At 43.4% G+C, this 25,670-nt stretch overlaps 1 protein-coding gene and 1 long non-coding RNA gene across 2 annotated transcripts in view; one reads left to right on the top strand and one right to left on the bottom strand.

Moving 5' to 3' along the window:
- Positions 1-4,167: 4,167 nt before the first annotated feature.
- Positions 4,168-6,544, bottom strand: LOC147655616 (uncharacterized). Its single transcript, XR_015289374.1, has 2 exons — positions 6,275-6,544; positions 4,168-5,561 (listed from the first exon to the last, which is right to left on the bottom strand). It is a non-coding gene; the product is annotated as an uncharacterized LOC147655616 (long non-coding RNA).
- A 188-nt stretch (positions 6,545-6,732) lies between these two features.
- ANKH (ANKH inorganic pyrophosphate transport regulator) overlaps positions 6,733-25,670 on the top strand; it is a 102,579-nt gene continuing 83,641 nt past the window's right edge. Inside the window, exon 1 of the mRNA XM_086898158.1 lies at positions 6,733-7,381. Within this exon, the coding sequence (XP_086754284.1) occupies positions 7,286-7,381 (96 nt within the window). The 5' untranslated portion in view covers positions 6,733-7,285. The remainder of the gene's footprint in view (positions 7,382-25,670) is intronic.

Below are 25,670 nucleotides of genomic sequence, written 5' to 3'. Positions count from 1 at the left end.
AGCAGACTTGAAAGAAGTGCAAGAAAGTACTTGAATATTGTATAAATTTCAAACTCATCTTTATATCATATATTCAAATAATCACAGAATAGTTTGGGTTGGAAAAGACCTTTAAAGGTCACCTGGTCCAGCCCCACTGCAATGAGCAGGGACATCTCCAACAAGATGAGGTTGCTCAAAGACCCATCTGGCTTGACCACGACCAGGGGGAAAGGGTGGCATCTGCCACCTCTCTGGGCAATCTGCTCCAGTGTTTCATCACCCTCACTGAAAAAAAAATATTCTTTATATCTAATCTAAATTGATCCTCTTGTAGTTTAAAACTATTACCCCTTTTACCATCATATTTGATAAATACAAAATTTATCATTGGAAAACTTCTGCTGAAATTTATACTCAGGAGGTACCGGCTTTAGGCATGCATACACTATAGCATTTTTGGCCCTACAAGCACTAATAAATATTGTTTATGCATCTGCATATTACTGCATTCTCACAAATACATTGATTACTCATTAATTTACTACAGGCTCTGTATAGGCTGTTTTATAATTTTCTTTCTTTTAAGAAGCCATGTTTGGCAAGACACATATTCAGGATGGACCGAGGCCCTTCCAAATAAAACTGGAGAGGGTGAAATATTGCAAGCTTGTAAGTGCATATTTCTGAAACGTTTAAACATATTCTCAACAACTGAGCTCTACACAAAAGAATATTGAATACAAGAGTTTAGAATGCAAAAGCCCCATCTCCTCCCACAAGTTTTAGTCAAATGGCAATCAAATGCATCAATAAACTCCAAACAGCTCAAGTCCAGTATTGATTACTGTTTTAATAAAACACAAAGCCATAAAGTTTGATCTTTGCAACAGTATGCTGTTGGTGGCATTGTGTCTTATTAAATTTCATATAGAGCGCAGCAAGTGATATTACATGTAGACGTTTTAGTAAGAATCAAACAGGCTGCAAAAAGTATGTCCTAATGCTTGAAGCAAAGATGCCAAATGTAAATTTTAAAATGGGCTCTCAATTCCAGGAAAATCCAGATAAATATTTTAATTTATTAACTAGAATTAAGTTCTAGAAAATATTTTAAATTCTTACTTGCATTTTTTTCAGAATGTTTGAATGCCCAAGTTGTAACCATTAAATGAACTGTAATTTAGAAATTAGGCAAGGTAAAAACCTACACCAAACACTCTAAGAACCCTGTGTTTAAGGGTTTAATTTCTTCCATGCAGAGAAAATACAACATTTTTATACATTTGTTTTGACAAGTAGAAAGTTTCTCTCCCTCTGATCATGAAACAATGCTGAAGCCTCAGGCCTAATGTGAGGACAGTCTAATTCCCTCTATAGCATGCAAGATTTATTAGCATTTCTGTCCCTCAGGATCCCAGATACCAAGCTGAAAGCCCTTGAGATACAGAAACCTTTAACTCTGGCAAGCACCTGGTCCAGTTAGCCTTCTGCAATGCCACATTTACATTAATACCCTTCTAGCACCGAGGAAGGAGCTGTTTGGATTAATCAGCTATGAAATGGCACAGAATTGTTGACTTAGTGAGCAGGGCTGCAGCTGGGCATCCCTAAGCATCCCCACCGGCAGCTCCAGCCCAGCTGCTCCCAGCAGCTCTCTTGTGCCGGAGCTGCCGCAGAGTCACATTCCCCAGGTTGCATCAGAAGAAGACACAGCTTTGGACTCAGAACACAAGCCCAAAGAGGAAGTAACACTATTAAGGCCAGTGCCACAAGATGCATACAGCTGGGATTACCCCAGCCTGAGAGAGCCACAGACACCACTGTAAAGACAGGGGATACAGAGCCAACACTCCCGGGTGCCCTGTGGCAGAAGGCAGGTTCTAGACCCCCACTGCAGGTGACCAGAGAAACCACTTTGAGTCTCATCTGAAAAATAAGTCAGGCACTTCTAAGAAACCCAGGTCTCCTTGTGCCACTGAAACCAAACATCATTTTTATCTTGGTCTACAAAGAACTGAGAGGAACCTTCTTCTGCTTCATCACGTGGGAAATAATTTTGCCTACAGCTGCCACCAGGACGCTTGTGCCAGACAAAAAAGAAAGACATGGGTTTCCTTCAGGGCCACCATCTTTATCATCCAACTTGACAAGCCGGCTGCATCCAGAGCAGACTGGTCTCAGGAAGGTGGCAAAGATTAGTTGTAAAGACCATTTTTATTCTTCACACAGAGATGCAGCTAAATCAGAATTGTATTAGTCAGACACTTGCCTGACTGACAACCCAATTCCTTTGGCTGTTTTCTGATCTTTCAATTCAACCCTACCAATACACAGAATAAAATGCTACATAAATATTCAGACTTTTCCTGCAGCATTTCTGTAGTCTTTCCAGTCATGAACTGCAACAGCCCAGAAGCCATGGCCAGGCACACAACCCAAGAACCTAATGCCCCTTGATCCTAAGGCTGCTCACAAGGAGTGAGACAAGGAGGGTTCCACTAACCCTTTGAGGTAAAGGCCTTCTGCACAATTCACAGTGATTGTAGTGATTCAGGCTTCACTGACCCCTGGTAAGAGAAAGTGTTATGCCTCTAACTCTCCTTTGTCCTGTCCTTTGCAGGAAAAGAGGCTCAGTGCACATTTCACTAGAAACAGGCTTTCTGCAGATCTCAGGTCCAGGAAAAGAAGGGGATCTTCAGTTGGGTCCTGAAGATTCCTTACAACATTGTGTCTGGTCAGTCCCCCAGAAAAATTAGTGTGTAGAAGAATTTATTTGTTTTTATTCCTCAACACTAAATGGGGAAGAGTATTTTTCCATTTTGTGCACAAGACCTGCACTCCGAGCATTCCTTCAGTAACATTCAGTCATAGTTTGAAAACATTTTTAAATTACTATCTTATTTTTTTAACTACTGTGGTGTAAAGAGCTGGAAATATGCATCAGACTCAGTTCCAACTTAAAAGTTAAATTTGCAGGAGGCAGCTGCTGCTGGGGGAGGAATAACTCAAGACAAAAGCAGAATATGACTGTGGAGATGTCCTTCCACTTTATCAGATAACAGATAGGAAAAGACAGTCATCATTTGCTCTCTCCAAGCCCAAGGCCATTACGAGACCAAAATCACTGGCCATTCTTTAGGTTAGGAAATCCAGCTCATCTGTCCTCTTGTGGGATTAGTGGCTGACAAATTTTGTTATCTGCTGGTTTGAGTTTTTTGTACAATGAGTGAGTTTAAATCACCAGATCATAAGAAAGAAAAAAAAAAAATCCTACATAGAAGAAAAGGTTTGAAAGAGACCCAGTAACTCCAAAAAGCAGGGGTGACAGCTAAACAGCCAACTAGAGATGGAAAGCCCAAGTACAGTGATTTAAAAAACAAACCAAAGACATGTTTTCTCTAGCAGGCAATTAGCAGTAGAATCAACAAGGAAAAAAGAGGCATGGTTGTGAAGCAAGGCAATACCATAGCAGGGTCCTTTCAGTATTCCCATTATGTATTTGTGGTAAGAGGCCTCCATTAAGCTCAGGACAGCATGGGGACTCTTAACACATTAAAGCCCGTGTGCTGATCTGCATATTGTTGTGAGTAAAGGTAATGCGCACTGTCCTGATTGAGTCTGCTGCTGGGGACACCTTCAGACTTTGTCCCTGTTGCCTAAGCAGCAATTACAAACACATTTCATTATCAGGCACAAGGGATTTTTATCATCATTTATACACTGTAACACATTGCAGCATTGTACTCTATTCATATGGACTTCTCCAGTGAGGTGGCCCCATTTGAGATACTCCTGGACCAGATAATTTTTTTATAAAAAGCAGTGAGATTATGGTTAATTGTTTTCTGCTGCCCTCTCTGTCTTTTTTATTCCATTAAACAGACAGACAGTGTTTGGTATATGAGTAAGAAATGTAGTGCAACAGAAAATATGTTAGAAAGGAAATGATTACTAATCACTGCTTTTTGCCCAATACAGCTAAAATGACCTATTTCCTCAACTCATCAGCTGAGCAAACCACTGACTTCAAGATGTGAGAAACCATCCTTGTTCTTTGGTTGCAAACACAATTTTGTTTCTATAATGAATTCAAGGAGCAAATATGACCTGGTCTGAAAGTAAAGCACACAAAAACTACAGTCAGCCAGAAACAGAAGGTATGAATGGGAAGCAGAGAGACAAACCTAAAACATTGTCTAACAGTTTATTAAGTAAGTTTAGTGATTTTAAAATATGGAACTCAAGAAAGCATCAGCTTGGTTAACACTTGCCCAGCACATTCCAGTACACATGAGGAGGTAAAACATAATACTCTTAAAATAAAACTGTACTGCTTTGAGCAGCAGTAAGATAGAAAGTTAACCACAGCCCTCAAGTGACAAATCAGAAGGAATTGAATTGAAGATGTAAGTTGCATGATTCATTATCTGGTGGAATTAAAAAGTATCAACTACCTTATGAGCACATTAAAAAAAAAAAAACAAAAACCAGTATGGATGCACTTCTCTTATACTACATTAAACTGCTTGGGATTCTCAGCATTTCCACAAGTGAACATGACTTTTGGTCAAATAATCACTATGTGTTCTTTGTATTGTGAGACACACAGTGTCCAAATGTTTTGATTCAAGAAGCTTTAATTTTTGGGTGGCTTGTTTTTGCCAGGAATTAGAGGAGGTAGTTTTCAAACATCAACTCATCTGGAATTTTCAAATGGCAAGTTAAAATCATACATTTACAAGTGGCTTTGGGGATTCCCTTTTACTTTTCTCTGACTCAAAAACAGCACTAAAGGTTTCTTTCCCTTAAATAATCCCTCTAAACTGAAACAAAAGAGGAACACTTTGCAAAGAAAGCATTTTAAAATATGGAGTTTTAAAAAATATTCCTCCATAATTTTATCTACAAGTAGCTCTCAGACCCATGGCAGGGAGGAATGAGCTCAATGCCAATAAAATCTAGTTCCAAGAGGAAGAAATTACTTACTGGGAACACAGTTATCTAAAACCATACACATTCTTAGGAAGAAAGAATGTAATATGAAATTAATGCTTCGATATATATCCAGCCTTGAGTTCAAAAGGCAAAAGGCTTGCTTCAAAGAAAAGGACCTACAACTTACACCTAAGCATACAAAAAAGCTATATTTAATTTGGCAGGGAATTCACCTCAGTGCAAGCAAACAAGTAAAACAAGGCAACTGGCATAAGCTCCCTGCATCTCTACAAATTTCTACTTCAAGTCCAGCTTTAGCCGGTTTGGCTGGAGATTGAATGTTCCCTCTCGCAGGACATGGGTCGAAGATGTCCAATGGATGAACCACTGGCTCATCTGGGGATGGTTAGTTCTCCCTTAGGATGATGAAGAATTGGTGCTGTTAATCTGAAGAAACTCTCAGGCAATCACAAACAACTTCTGCTTCCGTCTTCTCAGATGATGGTCCTCTCCTGTTTTTCTGTGCTTCACTCCAGGACTCCATGCCTGTGGCATTGTAAGTGACGAAGGCAGGTTTGCTCTCTTGTAAGCATTTGCGTTCACTCCTCTGTGCTCACGACGGCTCAAGGTGAGATAAACTCCAGCTGTAGGAGTGAAAAAGCCTGCAGCACAACTGGGGCTGACTTTGCCAAAACACCTCAGGAGTCAGGGGCTCCTTCACTCCAACCCCACCCCACAGCCTGTCATCTGCCTCCCAGGGATTTTCACAGCTCCCCGCCGCTGACTCTCCGAACATGTGGAATGGTGCTTGGCCACAGGAACATTTTAGTGCAGTTATCTTTGGGAGAGGGAACCTTTGCAGCACTGCTCTGCAGGCCACTGCTCCTCTGAGGATTAGATACAGATATCTGACTCCTCATAGGGTTCCTACCTTCCCAAAATATTTGCCAACTCTCCTTGAAGGGGGCAAGGTGAAGATACCACCATAATCCCAAATGACCCAGCAAAACCCAATTACAACCAAACCTTAAAACCATCCTGCAGTTTTGAAAACGCTGAGAAATTTCTGCAAGTTGTTCAGAAGGGGGTTGCCTTCTCATCTTTCTCCCCGCCTTGGGCTGGCAAAACCTCGAGGTTTGCCAGGGCCCCGGCCCAGAAGGCAGCCAGTGCCCAGCCGTGAGGGCCTTCCTGCGAGCTCCCTCGGGCCACGAGCACGTTCCCTTCCCTAGAGCTCGGGCAGAGCTCTTGGAGACCTTACATTGCTAAACGTTCAGGGTTTATTTATTTATTTCAGGTTTTTGACCAGAAGAGCTGTGGGTCAGACACCCTGGTTGACACCTCGTCCAGGACCCCCCACCTTTCCCGCAGCTGCACGAGTGCCCCTGCCCGAGGCCCCAAGCCCACGGCCAGGGAACGCCTTCCCCTGCCCCGGCTGCACGAGGGCGACGGGCACGCAGACGGGGGAAGCGCAGGGCGCCCATCGGGCCCCGGCGGGGCGAAAGGTGGGGACAGGTGCCGAGGGCGGCCCGGCCCCGACACGGCCGCGGGCGGGGGGCGCAGCGCGGCCGCTCCGGCGTCGGGAGGAGCCGCTCGGTGCCGCTCTTTCCCCCGCGGCCGCCGCCCGTCTGCGAGCGTGTGTCAAACCCACGTGCTCCGCCGGCCCGCGCAGCCCGGAGCGGCAGAGCCCCGCGACAGAGCCCCGCGACAGAGCCCTGCACTACAGCCCCGCACCGCCACCTCCGCCGGCAGCCGCACCGCACCGCACCGCGGCCTGCGCCGTCCCCGCGGCGGGGAGGGGTAGGAGGGGGCGGAGGAGGAGGAGGAGGAGGAGGAGGAGGAGGAGGGCGGTGTTTTCCTGCGCGGCGCCGCGGCCGTCGCCCCGCCGCCGGCGAGCGTCAGGCGAGGGGGGGGGGCCGGCCCGGCCCGGCCCTTCCCCTGGCCCCCGCGCCCCGAGGATGGCAGCGCTGCCCGCACGAGTGGCTGGCGGCGGTGTCCCTCCTCTTTTTTTTTCCGGCAGCGGCGGCGGCGGCGGCAGCGGCGGCGGATCATTGTTGTGTAGGAGGAGGGCGGCGGGGATGGACTTGATCTCTCGGGTCTCCTGCTAAGGCGGCAGCACAGCGCGCCCCGCCGCCCAGCCAGCGCCGCGCCGGGCAGGGAGGGACCGGACCGGCCCCCCGCCCGCTCCCCGGCTCTTTATTTTTAGGGGGCTCTGCTGCTCCTCTCCCTCGCCCTTATCTCCCCCCCACCCCCTCCCCGCCCGCACACACGCACAGGGACACGCACGCACCCTCCTCCGGTGCCCTTTCATCCTTCCCCCCCTTCCTCCTGCCGCGGCAGATGCGCCGCGGGTCACCGCGCAGCTGGGACTATGGTGAAATTTCCAGCTCTCACTAACTACTGGCCCCTGATCCGGTTCCTGGTCCCTCTCGGCATCACCAACATCGCCATCGACTTCGGGGAGCAGGTAAGGCAGCGCCTCTCCGGGGAGCGACCTCCCCCGCCCGCCCTCCTGCAGCGCGGGGCTGTCGCGGTCGGCGGCTTCGCCGGGAAGGGAAGGGACGGCACGGAGAGCCGGCCGTACCGAGCCGTGCCCCGCCGTCCTGCCCCGGCTCATCGCGCCGGGCGGGGACTGCGGCCCCTGGGCCGGTGGGGGCAGCGGGCTGCCCCGGCGGCCGCCCGAGAGCACGGGCTGCCCCGCACCCCCAGGAGATGCCCGGGGAAGGACGGTAGGGCTTGGGTTGTTTTGGGGAATTTTTCCCCCTCGCATTTCAGGATTATATAATCTGAAATTACATAATGCGTTGGCCGGGGGCTGGCAGTGGTTTATCCCCGCGCTGACACGGCCGCTCAGGTGCAGCAGCCCCTAGCGCAGTGCAGCGCGGCTCGGCGGCGGCTGGAGCGGGGCGCGGGGCGGGCGGCCCGGCTGCCGCCGCCCGCTGCCGAAGGGGAGCCGCCGCCCCCCCGCCCCGCGGCGCCGCCGCTGCCGCAGCCGTTCGGGCCCCGCCGCCGAGAGCCCCCGCCGCGGCATCCCGCGGGGAGCCGCTCCGCACCCCCTCGGGGAGGGGGCGACTTCCCGGCGGGGCTTCGGGCAGGTGGATCTCCGGCTGAACCCCTGCCCCCGCCGATGTTCTGTGCGCCTCAGCGCTGCTGCAGTTCTGTGGCGGTGTTGGTGTCCTAAGGCTGTCCCCTGCCACGGGCGCCGAGAAGACAGCCCGGTGTATCCGAACCCACCGTCAGCCTATCTCTCCCTGACATGCAGCCATCCCAGTTCGTCCTCCCAGTCCCCGCTTGCTGCGTTTGCACCGAGAACACGTTCAGTGCTTGACGTACCCACTCCCCTGCCCGAGCTGGTGCTCGTTTGTCACTGCACTGGGGCACCTCTTCTGCTCTCACGTTTCGGGATCTATGACAGTCCAGGCCCCGTGTTAGGTCTTGCGTTAGGCAGCACTGTATAGGACCTGTCATTGCATTTTTAGTAGCAAGGTATGCACTACTACTTACTCACAAGTGTTAAGCTGGGCAGCATTGCACCCCAAATAGCTTTAGCCTTGTCCTAAGTCACTCGGTGAGGCTAAGAAGAATAGACATTTGCTCCTGTGCTTCTTGACCGAAGATACCGGAAAATTAGTGGATACTTTAAAGCATTTGTAATGAAAAAGTGAAAGCAAAAATACTACAGTGGGAAAAAACAGCTAACATTAATCATATGTTTGTCATGGCTGTGTCAATCACATTTTGATTCCTAGTCCTTTAAATAAACTGCAATACTAAAAAATACAATTCCATCCTTGTCTAACAACTACATGCTTTCCTACTAAGTCAGTACTCTTTAAAACATACTGGGGGGGGAGGGAGGAGAGGGAAGGGAAATCTAAGTATAGAAATTACAAAGGAAAAGGAGATTTAAATGCTAATAACTATGCCATGTTAATAACATACGGCAGAAGTTAAATTGAAAGCAGTGCACTTAGCAAACTGAGTATGACAGGTGCATTCATACAGTTTGCTTCATACAAGGTCAGTTCGATTCAAGATAAATGTCAGCCTATAAAAAAACATCCCCTTGGCTTCAGTGTGCTCTGAACCAGGATTTCAAAAACTTGCAAATAGTTTTATATTAAGCAACGGTCCTTCTGTCTGTCTGGGTACCGGTGACATAGGAGGGATGTTGATCTGTGAATGATGCATGTAAACACTTAAGCAACTTTGACAATGTTAGGGACAAAAATATCTTCAAGAATGTGCTTTGTTTGATAGCCAAGTCATAGAATTGTCCCTTCAGGAGAGTTGGGGCTATCCCTTGTCTCATATGGCTGCCTAGGGAGATATTTAATTGAAAAGGGAGGAATCCAGCCTGCTAGAAGTCTAGCTTCTCTCAAGAACAGAAACTGGAAATACAGTTTTTGTATCAGCCTTACCTACATGGAAGTCAGGAAACTGAAGCAGAGACAAGCTACTCCAGGTCTAAAGGGTTCGTCTTACAGACAGAAGAACAGTGATTTTATTTTCCTCTATGTAATACATGAAGTTACTTTTTGCACATGTATGGCATTACTGTTGGACTTTGGAGGTTGAAAGTACATTGACTTGCTGAGCCAGTCACCTTTCTGCTTTACATTTTCAAAAAATGTAATAATTTTGATGTTAGGGATGAATGGAAGCAACAAAGAATGAGTGTGCCAAGAGATAGCTCTGCAGAGGCTGCAGTACCCCCTCCTTTGAATGTATCCTGCAGATAACACAGATCTATAACAATGGTAAGGGAAGTAAAATTTGCATGAAGGAATGTTACTTGCCCTGGACAATTCTGTAAAAGAGACAGGAGAACTGCAGGTCAGAAGTAAGAAATTACTGTAAAAAATTAGGGAGAGAAAGGACCTTGCCTGACCAGGAAAGAAGAGATGAATAGGAAATTCTGTAAGTCATAAACCTTTTTAATTCATACACCTCTCCCTCAAGTGGGGAGAGTATTTGGAAGTAGAGTGTTCAAAGCAGAGTCTTCTTAGCAAAACCTGATACTACTAGATCTCAGATTGAAAAGTGAGAAACAAGGAGAATCACATCTTTTTTTTTTTCCTATTACCTTGAGAAGCTTTTCTGGGTGTTGAGTAGTTGTAGTCAATAGCAAACATCACCAGAAAATTATCAGATCCTTGGTATGCAGATGCCTCTAGGTTTCTTGCTATGTAAGGGAAATTTACAGTAAGGTTAAAGATTGTTTGCAGAACATAGGTTAAAGCTGTCCCATTTCTCCATATAAGATGTTTGGTATGGCAAGTCTGTTTAGTTTACAGGAAGTAAAATATGCTGGTGCAGTGCTAAATAACTGTTAACGAGCTCATCTCTTTAAGTCACTTCCAGAACTGCTACAGCCAGTGAGGAGCCTTCTGTAGACCCTGGACTCTAATCCAACAATGCCCTAGGACAAGGTTATATTACAGAGTTACTCCAATCTAGTGAGCTGACCTCATTTCTTCCCCTCATAAAGTCTCTCAGACAAACACCTGATTCTTTTTCCTCTACTAAAAAAAGTAGTCCTGATGCATGAGCAGGTAGTAAATTTAAAATTACCAGAATATTAGAAAGGTAAATCATTTCTAACTTACTTATTTTCTTGATTCCCTTCTGCAACCCATTTCCAGTTTATTTACAATGCTACATGGCTTTTATGAAATTAAACACCTTTCTTACTAAGAGTACAGCCTTCAGGAAAATAGTCTCAAATATTTTGGCTAAATGTTCCTTCTCCACTCAAATCTGTGTCTCTGTGTGTCAGTAATGTGTGTGTTCATGTGCACGCATCTCTATGTATTTTTTTTTCTCCAGGTATATGCATGCAAACACAAGTATACACAACAGAGCATTTTCCATCCCGAGAGTTTAACACCGCCAGAAGAGAGATGGTCTCTTTTATTCTGCCATTGAGAGGAGCTTTCAACTCAACATCTTACCCTGAGATTCACAATAATTACTGTTGTATGTAGAGCTCAGTCATTGGAGAGCAAAGTTTGCATTTAAAATTCTGTCTCTCTTGGAAAGTGTTGGATGTACTTGCTTATAAATAAATAAATAAATGCCTCCTATGTGATGGAGAGCAACACAGCCTCAAACAACTCAACCAGCAAAAAACAACATTGCTACCCTGTAGGCTCAGAAATCCATCACCACCCACGTCAGTTTTCATTTTAACACAGTTTCAGAGCTGCTCACATACATTCTGGTGCCCTGACTTGTAACGTAAGTGTGCATTTGCATCAGCATTTTTACAGAGGGGGAAAGCTGAGGTATGCATGAATTCACAAACTTTGTCAGAAGTGTGGACTCAAACTTAGGCAGTGCTAAATGCAGTTTGCAAGGGTGGCTGGTAACTTTCTGAGCCTCATGGGTTGGCCAAACCAGGCAGGGAGCAGTAGTCTCAAGGCCTGTTTGCAGTAGACCCTTAATTATCAATGGGAACTGTAGGAGGGTTTTTTTGTTTGTTTGTTTTTTTTGAAGCTTTGTAGTTATCGTGTAGCCAGCCCCTGCATCCTTAGTTTGTGTTGCTGTCAGTTGCTGTTGGCCGGGCAGTTTAGCATGCCAACATAACTTATGTATGCAGACACGGTGTTCAGTGGCTTGTGGACACTTGGAAACTAAAACCGAGCAAGCATGGCCCTGCTGCCTCTTTCTCCAAAGGTCACTCAGGTGCTCTGGTCCCTGCAGAGAACTTGCCATACATTACCCATGTTGCAGTGCTCGGGATCCAATGGACGAGCCATAAAGAAAATGCTAAGTGTTTTGGATTCCAAATTATTTTGCAGTACTTGCTGGTTTTTTCTTGTATTTGATTGGGGTTTTTTGGTCTTTTTTTTTTTTTTTTTTAACTGCTTTTTTTGGTATTTTTTTAACTTAAAAAAAGAAAGTTGCCAGAAAAGGAGAACAAGTCATGAATAATGTATCAAAAAGAATTAGTGAGCTTATTGTCTGCCCATGCCATTTGCAAACTGGGTAGGGGGTTAAGCATTTTGATTAATGCCTTATGAAGCTTGGTTTGGGGTAAGTATTATTGTCTGGACATTCAAAACAAGTAATGGGAGAGTTCACATTCCCAGCTGTTCACCAGGGATTTGTGCCAAGTTGTGTAACCTTTCCGTGGCACAGTTTCCCTGCCTTTGAAGTGTGCCTAGACACCTACCTGTATGTAGATGTAATGAAAATTTATGTGTCAGAAGCACTCTGAGATGAAAGGTGCTGTATGAGTGCAAAGTACTGCTGCTATTGATATTGTAAGAGGTCAGGGACTCGTTTAAATTGTGTAGGACTTTAGTACCATATAAACAAGGAAGCTAGCAGCGTCCTATAATTGGTGTGCAACATGACTGTATGTTATTGCCACAACCACATTACTAATAGGGTAGGGTGATGGAAATGTCCTATTTATTTTAAATGAATATGAACTACACAGCATTTAAAATTAAATTTAGATAAAATTATGTTGAAGAAGGAAACATACAGAGTATATTATCAACAGAAATTTGTTTCTGTTGTTATTATTTTCCATGTCATTATTTTCAAGTAGTTTCTCTTGCAGAATTCACAAGACAAATAGTCAGGGAAATAACTAGGAATGACCACTGAAATATATCTAACTTTCATGTTTAGAGTGAGCAAATCCAGGTGAGATCCTCTTTGAAGGATTAAAAACCAAAACCACACACCTGAAGTAGCAACTTTCAGGATATTTACCTCAGTGCTGTTTCCAGAGACTTGTTTGTAAGCAGTGCAGCTTTCCTTCCCTATGCATTCCAGCCTGAGCCCTCCGGCCCTGGCTCCTAAATGCTCACCTGCCAAGCACTGGGAGTTTTCACACCAGTGCTAGGTGGGCTCTAGACCACGTGGACAGCTCTTGAGACTGCCCAAGAGATTAATTAGGCTTATATGTCTGTGTTAGTGCAGCGGGTGTTACACACCAGGCATTGCATTCGCCACTCACGCAGAGCGTTTGCTGGCATTTCACAGCAAGCAGTGCATGCTGAGATCTGGGAAGAAGTCAAAGATCTCATAAAACATTTGCAGATAAAAGCCAAATCTCAATAAAGCGCTAATGTTCTTAAAGGTGACAAAGACTTATTCCTGGCAGCTAAACCAATATCTATACAAAATAAACAGGTTATAAAGAGCACTGGGGCTATCACCACTGGAGATTTCACATGGTACTAGAAATGAAAATGCACTACTAATGAGGTGTCCATTCCCTGCAGTGCTCCATGTTGCCATAGTGCAAAATCCATAATCTTGAGCTAGGACCTGTTTTGCTTCATTTGTCAGTAGCTTCCCTTTTTTTTTTATCCTGCTCTCTCCTTCCTTCACAAAACCATCCAGTTCGCTGCCTCCCCCCTCCCTTGGCTGTGTCAAGCTTGGCTCTAGTGACTTCTTTGTGCTTTCTTATGCTTCACTTTTAGGAACGGGCAGGTTTTGTCTTTGATGATAACCATTAAGCATGTCTGGAGGAACTTGCTGTCTATAGAGCAAGCTTATTTCCAGGGCAGGCTGGAAGGAGTGGGGGGGGGAAAACAACTCCATGCAGCACCAACCAGACACTTTTTAATGAAGTTATTTAATTAATCTCAAAACTGTAAGTTCAAGTGATATTTGCCCACCAGGTTGCTGGAAAATAAAACTTTGTGGTCTGTGGGGTGGAAATTATTTTCCCTACCAGAAGACTAACTCATGCAGTGGGAGACAAGGAACATTTAAAACTTTGCCAAGCAGTCCCAGTTTCTAGGCTGGAGGGCCCTGACTGGAGATACTCCAGTCATGATTTCATTGGATATCCACTGAAAAAAGGTGCATGGGGTAACCAAATACTTCTCATGCTTATTTCAGAGATAGGGAAGTTGGCTTCTCCTCCCTATGCCAGTGAAAATCTAGAGAACTAAGACAGGAGTTGAAAATTTCCCAAGTCTAATTTTAAAATGTGTTTAAAACTGAAATTTTAAAAGGTGTTTGAACCACTGTATTATGCATCATGAGAAATCCCTGAAGTAAAACTTTTGATCATGAAGTGAACTGACCATTTGCTTTGTTTCGGGGCTTTTCTTATTTATTTCTTTTTGCTACCTTTTTCCAAAACCAAGAAAGCTGATTTCTTTTCACATTGCTTTGGTCTGAACTGATTTCTTTTTAATCATTCCTCATTTTGCTGCTGCCTGAAGAACTTGGTTGTATACAAAGGCTTATAAGACATGGCCAATCTTATGACTAAAGATAAAGTGTCTTTTTATATTCAAAGAAGGCATACACTCAAGGCTCCAGCTCTGAAAGTGCAGATTGTGTCTGTTCCTATCTTGATTCTAGACAAGACATTTCTCTTTGTGTGCGTTTCGTCAGTTCTAAAATAGTGATGTGTTTCACAAGGCAGTTACAAAGTACATTCATTAATATTTGTAAAACATGGATGTAAGTTGCTGTATAAATAGAAATTTAAATATATCTGCCAGCTCATGCAGAAAACTCCATGCATAAAACTGAGCAATTCCAAACAGATTTTGCTTTGCAGCTACTTTGAGAAATCTGTGATGTTTTTAAATAACAGATATTACTGCTGAGCTCAATTCCAGTTTAAATGACATATCAGAACATGTGTTTCTTTAAAAAATATGGGAATTTTGTAATCTTATATTTTAACAAGCTAATTTAATTAGCCATTTCTAACTCATGCTCTTTGTACTTGGAAATCTATGGATTTTGGGGTGAGGGAAGCAGGAATGTTAATATGCAATTAGATCATCAGATTGCACTTCTTTCTGCTCGCTTGATTTTCTACTGGCATGATATTGCTCTAGCTATGGTTTTAGACACCACCACTGTATTTTCAGATAACCATTAGATAGAGAATTAAAAAGAACCACCATAGGAGATGTAAATGACCTGTGCACTTCAGTGTCCAAAACAGCAAAGCTCTGCATTTTTCCCATGTTCTGTCTCCTTTTTGGTATCTCCTCTCTTTCAGATTTTCCGCAGGATGTCACTGCCTTACTGCAGAGTTTTTCTATATGTGCACTCTTTCTTGTTGAGTTCCCTCCCAATGTAATGCAGAATAAAAGATCCTGTGTGAAACATTAACTGAGAATAATTCCAGGTGTAAATATGCATTTTGTTCCAAAGAGGGCTGAAGTAGAGAAATGTTACTTGCAATAGCACAGTTGTTTTCCACAGCCTTTGCAAAAGCATTTCAAAAAAGGACAAAGGAAAAATACTGGAGAGTAAGGAGCAGTTTGTTGAAAAATAAGTGCCACAAGGGCATAAAATCTCAAGTGCCATTTTAATTATTTTCCAAAAGATGATGCAAAAAATTCACTGTTCCTGTTTTGGCTGGAGTATTACTGTTGGAGAAAGGGTGGTCAGTGTTGCCCAACACATCCAGTTGGCTTTACTGATGTAGTGGTTCAGCAAGAGTTCAGCTGTTAGCGTGGGAAGTGAATAAACTGCAAGACAGTACTTATTTTCAAGTGTTTTGCTTCACATAGTATTTTTGCATTGTTAAGGCAGTTTTTTTTCAACCCTTTTCAATTTTTACAGCCCAGAAAATCTTCAGTGGAGAACAGAGAAAATTCACGTACATAGAAGCTGGAGAGCATAGATGGTCTTATATTTCTTCATTACTTGTTTCCAACTCCTTGTAAACATTCCCTAAGGTACAGGGTTCTGTGGAGTTGAAAGCTCACTGAACCAAAATATGTGCCAGTCTGTTTGCTGACAAATACATTTGAAAGGTTTGGCTGGGAGGGAGAGGGTCTCTCTTCTAGCCTTCTTACCTGTGTTTTGCATTTAAATTAGTGAATGAAGTCAGATGCAGGCTGCACCCAAGCTTTAATGTGCTGGCATGATTATCACTGGCTGTAGAATGCAGCAGTGCCTGTCAGCCAGGACTGATTTTTTTCCTTCATCAAGTCAGATGTGCAGCTTGTGTACATATAACGGGTGCAACCACATCACACAATGTTCTTCCCTTGTTTTTTAAAAGATGGTGTTTGACATCTACTTTCCTGAAAATGCAGCATTTATGTCTAGATTTCATTGGGCTCTTTTTCCTGTTCACTCCCTACTCACCCCTCCTGCCTTCTGCTGCATACCAGTGACCAATATCTTATTTTTGTAACATCTGTGTTAGTATACAGTAGCTGCTCTTCTTGTAGTTATGGTAGTTAAGGTGAGGTAGCCTCTGATCCATCCCTGGCATCTTTGCTCCTCAAGGCAAAGGCTTTCCTTGCCACAGCATACCAGTGTGCTCCTAGAATTTGGCAGCCTTTGATCTCAAGTCTGCTGTCCTGCAGATGGAAAACAGATACTTGAACAAGTTCCTCATTGCCATTTCCTCTGTCAGCATCTTACCAATTAAAAAAACCTCTAGGCCATTTGGAAAGAAAATGAATTGTTAGCAGCATCACGGGGTGGGAAGACACTTCACATTTTTGGTTCTGTTGAGAGGGGAAAAAAATGTCAGTTACGCAAGAGGAAAGATTATAGAAGTGAAGCATTTATAGCTTGGACAGAAAAGGGAGTTTGATAACCATCTGCAGTTGTATGAACTGTGGTGTGGTCATGGAGGAGAGAAGAGGGGAAACAAGGTTGGCTAGGTCACTGCTGTGGAGAAGAATGTGAGCAGCACTGGTGAGAAAGATTGGGGTGGTAAACAGTTCAAACTGAAAAGATTTCCAGATTATTTTCCAATTAAAAAGCAGAAATTTTTCCCTCTCACACTTTATTTCCTTCTAAAATGTGGCACAAAGAGTGCTGACCTTTAGGCAGCATTAGGTGGTGGTGGTGTTTTACATTGGCTGAAAAAAAAGTGTGTTGTGATCACTGTAAAGTGGTGTACATAGTGGGTCAAACCTGAAGACCACATTTCCTGAGCTTGAGAACCACATCCTCCGCAAAGGCATTCAGTGCACTTTAGAAGGGTACTGTAGTTATGGGCCCTTACTAAGGTAAAGTGTAAAAAACCTGCAACTCAGAGGTGAGGAATTTCTTTTATTAATAACTGGAAGCCGTGATGCAGTTTTCTCACAGCGCCCTGTTTTTCACATGCAGCCTCCCAGATTCAGTGTGCAGAGATCTGAAGGGGGAGAAACCAGAGCTACCTAACTAGTAGAAGTATTGACTGTGAATCTTTGTTTTGTTCCTTTTAGCATTGTTCCATTTAGCATTTAGCATTCACTGGAGGCATTGTGCCCTTTGCTACCCGAGTGAGCAATAAATACACTGTGTTAGGGTCTCCCTGGCAGAGGTGAGGGGAAAAAATCCAAACAAAATGAGCTTATCAAAATGCAGTAACCTTTCCAGTATGAGAGAAGTAGAGTGTTGAGATGTCCTCAGTGTGGAAGTAAGGGAGATCTTAACTCTGCATTTTAGCTGGAGGCTTGCTGAGTTTTTTTAAGACATTAGGTGTTGTAAGACAAGTGTTGGCAAGGACAGGGGAGGTTTCAGTCATGTGGTCCCATACGGTGTATGCCCACAGCCCTGCACCCTTTCTTGACCTTTGTCACTTACCCTTTCTTACTGCCTTTCCAGTTCAGTTCTTCTGGTCCTTTGCTTGGTTGTCCCATGGGTGCTGGAGTGTATTAATTACACAGACATGTCTGTGGCTTTGCTACCAGGCTGGAGCTGCAGTGCAGCACCTCTTCCTGATTCCTACCAGAGAGCCCAACCATTTTGCCCTCATCCTGCTACTGGCTTGGGTAATTTGTTCCATCAGTCAATGGACTGATTCCATTTCCTCCTCCACTGTGGCATTTGTGGAGATGACTTTGAACGTTAGAATTATTTGCAACCCGCTCAGCCCAAGAGGCCAGCTAAGAAGGTGAGCTCAAACCAGCCACCAACTCTGCCCAACAGAAGTGAAAATGCCAGGTGATGTACCTGACATCTCTGGTCATTTTTCTCTGCACTTAGTAGCACATACCAACTGGTAATGTGGGCCTCCAAATTTAGTGTGAGAGCACTGTCAGCTTCCCCTGTAGTTATGTTGGGTCATCATAATTTTGCAATTTTAAGCATTCACTTTAAAAGAGGAAGAAAATCCAAACTACACAACATTTTTCAGCACATTAAAGCACCAAAGGCAGTCATCCACCAAAAGCTTTTTCTTTGACCCAGGTATAGACATTTTTCACATGTTTCTTTAAGGCACACATGCACATGTACAGAGTATGTTGTGAACAGGAGACTGCCTTTATTGGAGAATTATACACCAAGTGGTGCTAAAATACTGTCTTACTACTGGCTTATATACAGGACTAAATAAATAGTCAAGGAAATAAGGAGATGGGCTGTAACTGCTCATGTACCTGATTTGTGGCTAATAGTTTGAGCCATCTCTGGGTACATGTTGCATGTGCAAATGCTGTTTCATTTTTCAATCCATGATTTTTCACATGGATTTTATCTTTTCAAAATGTGACCTTGAGAGCAGTCCTGTTCTCTGCACCACTGTTCTTTATATACTCGTGGGCAGTCATTTTGCTTCAGAGTGTTTTATTTCAAAGCATGAAAGCATGACGACCTTTCAGCATTCAGAGTCTTGTTCCTATATGAGCTTTCTGAGATGCCGTCAATGGTCTGCTGGTTAGGACATGCTCCAACATTGTAATAGTCTTGAGAAGAGCTTTCATCAGCAGTGCCTTCTGGATCTCATAAAAAGTAGCATGGATTTTTTCTGTTAATACTGTGCAGAGGCCGGTGTTTCTCTCTTTAAGTAAACTCATGATAAATCACAGCAGGTATCCTGCTTGACATTTTCTTATTCTAGGCTTGACCTGTCGGTGAGCTTTGAGTTGCTGTCCAGAAAAGGCTAGTGTTCCTGTGGGCTAGCTTTTCCAAATCACAGCATCCATTTTTGTCAGCTGCAAGCTCCTACCACTTTGTGGGTGGTTGCATCACTGAGGAGAAAATAGCTAACGAAGGCACAATCATTGCCTCAGGACTTTGCCAGGGAAACCTCATGTGAAGTTACATATTTGTGACTTTGAGCTCTAAGGGTGTCTTGGTTTGAAAAGACAGGTGTCTGCTAGGGAAGGCAGGAACCTCCCTTAAAATGGAAAAAATGTTACCATTCCATTCCAAATTATTATAATCTTGAAATCAAGGGGCTCTCAGACAAAGACATGAGAATAGGAATAAAAGTTCTTTACTAGGATAATTAAAATAAAAATGCAGTAATACAAAAAAGCCAACACTGACAGAGTCAGAATACAACCTGACACCCTGTTGGTCAGGGTGTTGGTAGCAGTCTGATTAAATGGTGGCTGCAGTCCTCCTGGACTGCCAGATGTGGTTCTGTTGAAGCAATGATCCTGTAGAAGGGTGTATATTGGTAGACTTCCTCTGGGAATCCAGTGGAGAAAAGCTGGCTGTGGTGTTGTCTGAGTTTCAGATTATATCCAGGTGGAAATGCCTGGCTCCTCCCCCTGGGTGGAGCATCTCACAATGGGATGATGTAATTTTATCTGTCATGCAGTGAGACTCAATGGCCCATTAACAGAGGATATCCCCCTGGAGGGAAGATGGGTCATGGAAGAGATAAAGGACACTGCTGCACCTTGTTTTAATAGATGGTAATAGAATACATACTTTTGGTTTCATCTTGCATTGCAACCCAAGACATAGGGTTTTGTCATGCTTGCAGTAATCTGCAGATGTGGGTCTGTTGTATTCTATGTGCATCCAGATATTTGGAAGGGGAAACAAGTGGTAAGAAGTATTTACATCAAGCTGTCTGAAAGGGAAAGGCCTGACATCCTTGGCTTTTTACCACCACATCCCAGAAGTCCTGGGTCATGGAAGCTTTTCACTGCATTGGAAGGGCTGGAATGCTCCAGTCAAAGCAACAGTGGGGCCATAATTTCATCACTAATATCTTGCTAAGTAACAAACTATAAACTTTTACCTGTCATTCTGCTGGAAGTCTAAAGTAGACAAAGGAGGCATGCCAGTGCAAGTTTAGCTTAATGAGAAGGCCGTCAGGTTCTGTATTGAGACCAACACTGAGAATAATGTTAAATCAATACTTGTCCAGCTGGTGATAAAAGATAACCTACACTTAACTGTAGAAATAAATAGAGGAAAAAATATGACTCACTAATATCCTTGACCTTTTTTCAAGAACAGAGAACAGCAGCAGCACATGAAACCATTAGATATGAATACAGTCTCTTGAGATATCTAGAGTATGGGAGAGTATGGAGTGCTATGACAAGAAATAAGCAAATTGGCTGGACAGGGAAGTGGTTCTGTCTGTGGCCAGAACAAAGAATACTTAAGTTTGTTGTTTTGGTTTTTTCACTCTTAACACTCAGCATTAGGGAATAAGCACTGTTCTCCTTTGCTTTTGACACAATATAGGGATGAGGGATGCAGAGAGAGGTTGGAACAATTACAAGAATGGATTAGTAGCTGTTTTGCAAGAGGTTACTATTGCAACTTCTGGGAGTTGGTTTCAAAGGCAACTGCAAGCATGACTGTCCCTTGTTTGCTTTCCATGAAGAATAGTGTCTCTATAATCTCTTGACATTTAGAATCAAATACCTCTACACTTTCCTTCTTTCTGTTTCAGCCAGATAAGATACTATAATCTCAAATCTTCTGTGTATATCCCTTTGTTTTGCAATTCCTTTGTGAAAGAAAGAGAACAACCATTGAGAAAAAAACAGGATATAAAAATAGGGAGCTGCCCTCAATTCAATCCTTTTTTTGTCTTCCACTGAATCCTTCTGTGGCAGTGCAGTGATGCAGCACCATAACCAACAGTCTGGCATCTGCAGCCTGCCAAGCTGAACCCTGAAGGATCAAGCATCATCAATCTCATCTTTTAATGTCTGTTCTTGGCACTTTGTTTTTACATACTTATTTGAGATGGGATTTTTTTGGTTTCAGCCCTTGGCTGGGGCCTCCCATGGACTGATCTGCTTGGTGGCCCTGGATAGTTCCTGTCCTTCCTTCCACCTTGTCATCCTGCCTCCTATTTACTGCCCTTTTTTTAGTCCACAGTAGTCTGTAAGCTTCAAAGACCTGCTCTTCTTCTGTCTCCTCTGCTTCTCCTTTTCTATGCCTGTCTACAGGCTGCCTCCATGGCACATCCCATTGCTGTTTACAGACAACCAGTCCACAGTAAGCACGGCAGCAAGGTGCCCACTGTCTGCCCCCAACAGATTCCTTCCTTGCAAAAAGAGGCCTGGTTCAGGAAAAGAAATGCTTAATTAGAAATCTACTTTATATTTGTGGGCTTTAAATGTAGGCCCCACTTCAGCTGATGTACAGGTATTTATCTCATGTGAGACAGCCAGACTTCAAATGAAGAATGGGAGCTTTGTAAAGCTGCAAGACTTTTATCTAGCAAAGGGTCCGTGCTTGCTGCTTCTTCCATCAGACATGCAGTTCTGGCAAGGCTGTATGTGTTCCTCCTTTCCCATCCCACCATGTCAGAGCCAGGTCTAGGTCAGCCTGGTTCATATACTTTTTCTCTAGGACTGGGATGTCACAGTGCTGGCAAGGCACGGCTGTGACTACTTCACCACATGACCATGGCTCTCTCTTGTCCTCACCCAGGTGGCCTGTTCTGAATTCCTGCTCAGCATGATGCCATGTAGGAGAAGCAGTGAAATTTTTGTCCCTACATGCTGATGTCTCATGGCACATGATAAATGCCTGGTGTCCTCCTTGGTGGCTTTTTTCAAAGAACCTACAAACCAAGGTCAGAGTGATTATTCTCACTAAGTCTTAAAGCCAATTTCTGGATCACAGACAAGAATAACATTGCCTGCATTCTCCACGTGCCTCTTCGTCCTGCTGTTAGGTCTTATTGCTGTGGCTGACCAGGAACGTTTTCTTACCTGCATGACCAGAGATAAAGATGTTGAGTGCTGAGAGAATCTGATCTCAACAAAGCGCCTTTTGGATCAGAGAGTATTTCTGTTCTTTGGTGTATTCTTTCAAAGACAATCCTTGAAGGAAACCTGGGAGAAGCATGTGAAGTTCAGTCAGTTGTATGTGGGCATGAATGTAACGTGCAGAGAGATCCAGGTGTTGTGAAGGTGCTCGCTGTAGGCTTCAGACAGAAACGTCCCCATTATGAACCTGTGCATTCCTTGGGGGACTTTGATGTTCATGACCATTTTTAACATTATAAATATTTTTAAAATGCCATCTATAATTTGTGCTCAGACATTTTCAGGTCATAACTAAACTACTAGGCTTGTTCCAAATTAGGGATGGATGGCATGAATAGCACAGTGTGAGTCAGACACATCACATGTTCTAAATTAAACTTGTGCTGAGCCAACATTGATCTTAAGACTCTTTCTGAAAATCTCCCTACCTTACAGATATTGCTGATAGTGTTTCTACAAAGGCTGATAATGAAGAAAAATATGAAGCAGAAGCATGGAGGACAACTCTATGATAGGAGGACTCAAAACATGAAACTATGAGAAAGTATTCTGAATAAACAAGTTAGTGAAATAACAGCTTCAGTAGCATATAGGTTTTGGCTTGCCTAGCTCTCTTAAAAGTTCATATTACAAACCTGTAGTGTTGCTGGAGCAGGGTTCTCTTCTAATGAATACACATGGATGTTTCCCTATCTAGTCATTGCAAGCTGCCTAAAGTACAACCACAAAGGGCTCCTGTTTTCTGGGAAAGAAGAGTTATGAGGGTAACATAAAGATCAGAAGATAGAAGGTCTTGGAGGATTTATCTGATGACCTGTCCCCCAGTAGAGGTAATGCATGCTCTAAGTGAGATTTCACCTAGGATACTTTGCACAGTTATGGCCATACATACTTGAGGCAGGTCAGTTCAAACTTGTTTAAAAGATTAGGTAAAAGACATCTCAGCTATTATTTTTTTATTATTTTTTTCATCATCTTATCTGAGGAGGTAAAACTGAAAGGTTTTGGTTTCTGTAGCCCAGCAAAGAAAGGTAGAGCGTGCTTAAGGTGTTTGTCTGTGAGGAAGATGGGATCATGTTTTCTCATGGGAAGATGGTAGCCTACCTGCAAACAAGAGGAAATTGAGTAGCAGTATATGTCTGTGAACAGACAATGAGTGCTTTTAAACTGGAAATGAGGAAGGCTCACAGCTTACCAGAGGGATGAGACTCTGGAACGAGCAGGGTCAGGAAAGCTGAACAACTTGTTTTTAAGATTGCATTCATGAAAGTCATGCTATTGCAGGTGTGCCTGGAGCACCACAAGGACTGAAGCCTACACCCCTGCAAGTACTTTCCACTCCCTTTGTGAAGGGAAGGTAGTAAATTTCTTAATCTGAATATGCTGTGGTTCTAAAATATTTGTTTTTCAATATTTCTACCTTCTTTAAAATGGGTCATTGCTTACTTGAGACCTTCACAAACCCTCTTCTCTCATAGGAATGATTCCCAAAAATGGAAGGTGTCCCCTCAGCCAGGGACACAGAGGCAGGGGGCTGCTTCTGCAGGGCTGACATTGCTGCCTCTGCTTCTGCTGCTGGCACTGGTGAACAAATGGAGCTCTGTTCATTTTCTGCTCCAGCAGAATGAGCAGGGGGCGGGGAAAGGGACAGAAGAAGGATCAGCTCAGGGATGGAGGTTGCTCAATAGAATGAAAAAAACATAATGAGAGAAGACAATGTATATTTAGTTTCATAAAGAAATTCATTCAAATATGTATGTTAAACAAAATTTGGAAGAGTTTGCTAATGCCCTTGTATTGTTGTTCACAGGACAGCTGATCTGTTCATTTTTTCTGTTTTGCATGCTAATGATAAATCGAAGTTGATCATCTTGTCATTGCTATTGATTTAGGAAAATTTATGATTTAGGAAAATCTAAAACATAAAATACCTTTCCTTTTTCTCATTGCTTATGTCTTCTCCCAGCATTCCAAATAGCAAGATGCTGTTGTGATATGAAAATCCTTTTAAAGATGGAAGCATCCAGACTGTATTGAGAGCAATGGAAGAGATATGCCTGTCTTCTGTAGGCCACTTTGAAAGTCTCAGTCTGTATATTTCCATCCATTTGAATTATGTTGCTTTGGTTCTTCTGAAAGCAAAGCAACCATTATTACAGTAATGAAAAAGAAAAAAAAAATCTATTACAAGTTTCAGAAGACACAGGGCTTTCAAAAATGTGGCATTTTAGAAGTGTGGGCATTAAATTTGTTGGCATCTCCATGACTGGGCTGCTAAGAAGAAGCTGTATTGGTGTTGTTCTAGTAGGTTAAAAATGTGATTTTAAAATGTTTTTGTACTGTCACTGGAACAATGCGTGATATAAGATAAGCAAATGCTGAAACATGAGAATCTTAATTCTGTGTCTGAGAGATTCTGCATTTTCATTTGGGTGAGATGAGGCTGAGGGAAGAGAGACTTTTATACCACTGTGGGGCTTTGGGATTCTTTTTAGTTTCACCACGTACGTGCAAGTGTTTGAGCACTGATGAAGCACAGTCCAGTTACTCTGCTGACAGCAAATGGAAGCAAGAAGCCAGACCATGAGATGTGTCCTATCTGCTCTGACCCATGGCCATCATCTGGTCCTACTCCAGCCTTGCTCAGGAGGGATAGCCAGGGAGAGGGGTAGGCAAAAGTTTAGTTGCACTCTGTCACTACCATATGTGCGAAGTGTGAATCCTCTCACCTTTATAAAGGCTCTTAAGTTGACTTTTTTGTTGTTGTTGTTAATCAGGACAATGTTCAGTTGCCCACAAATAAAGTGGCAGATCTGCTTACCTTACACTTACATCCTAGACTCAGGAAGGTTGAAATCTCCCTGCAGCATAGCTGTTCCCTTTTCATCTCTGTGATCACTCCTCATTACTACACTAATGCATGGGAGAATGGGTATTTCCCTATTGGTATTTCCCTAAATATCTTCACTCCTTGAATAGTCATGATGATCCCTGTAAACACAGAAGGCAGCAATGTCCTTAGAAAGTAGAAAACTGATTTTCTTTCTTTCCCAGTCTTTTTAAAAGACTGGTCTTTTTCATTCACTCTTGGTAGTGAGTTAGGAATTTGCTGCATCACTGTTAACTAAGCAGACTAAAGCCCGTCTGGAAATAGAAATGGCTGCAGCCATTGCAGATAGATGTCAGCTGTTGCTCAATGTCATTATGAAACCGTGAAGTCATCAGAAATAGTCCCAACAGGGAATGTGAATACTGGGCTCAATGCTGGGTTTCCAAACTGAACATAGAGAGATAGAAACCTGGGTAAAAGAAAGGAGTATCACATGACATAAAAGCGGCTCCAGTTCTTTTTGGCTCACTGGAACTTTTTGGCTGTCTGTAATATCTGATACCCACAGAAAAGATACGTGAAGATCCATGACCAATAAGTGCACTCTTAATCCAAGATGGCCTGTAGAATTTTGCTATGCTGAGTGGGAACTTTCTCCACATTAACATTGAAGCCATGCAAAAACATGACCCTTGAAAGTGAACAGGAGGAGGAGATTTAGGAAAGGATAACTTATCTTGTTAATGACACCAAGTAATAAGACACTCAAAAGAAATCCAATAGCTTCAGCAGTAAAGGTCCTGTTAGCACTGTCAAGGATGAAAAGGAAAGCCTTTAAGAAAAAGAGGCAATAAATTTTCTTTCCAACTCCTTTATCATCCATTACATAAAAAAACCTGAGGGAATAAGATCTTGCCATTTAAAAGTCCTAATGGCCCAAAACTCAGCCCAGACATTGGAACAAAAGCTATAGTCATCACATTTCTTTGCTTTCTGGA

Source organism: Cyanistes caeruleus, chromosome 1, assembly GCF_971803275.1.
Source record: "Cyanistes caeruleus chromosome 1, bCyaCae1.hap1.1, whole genome shotgun sequence".
Taxonomy (NCBI): Eukaryota; Metazoa; Chordata; class Aves; order Passeriformes; family Paridae; genus Cyanistes; species Cyanistes caeruleus.
The sequence above is the reverse complement of the archived record's forward strand: the minus strand, read 5'-3'. Positions and strand labels throughout refer to the sequence as shown.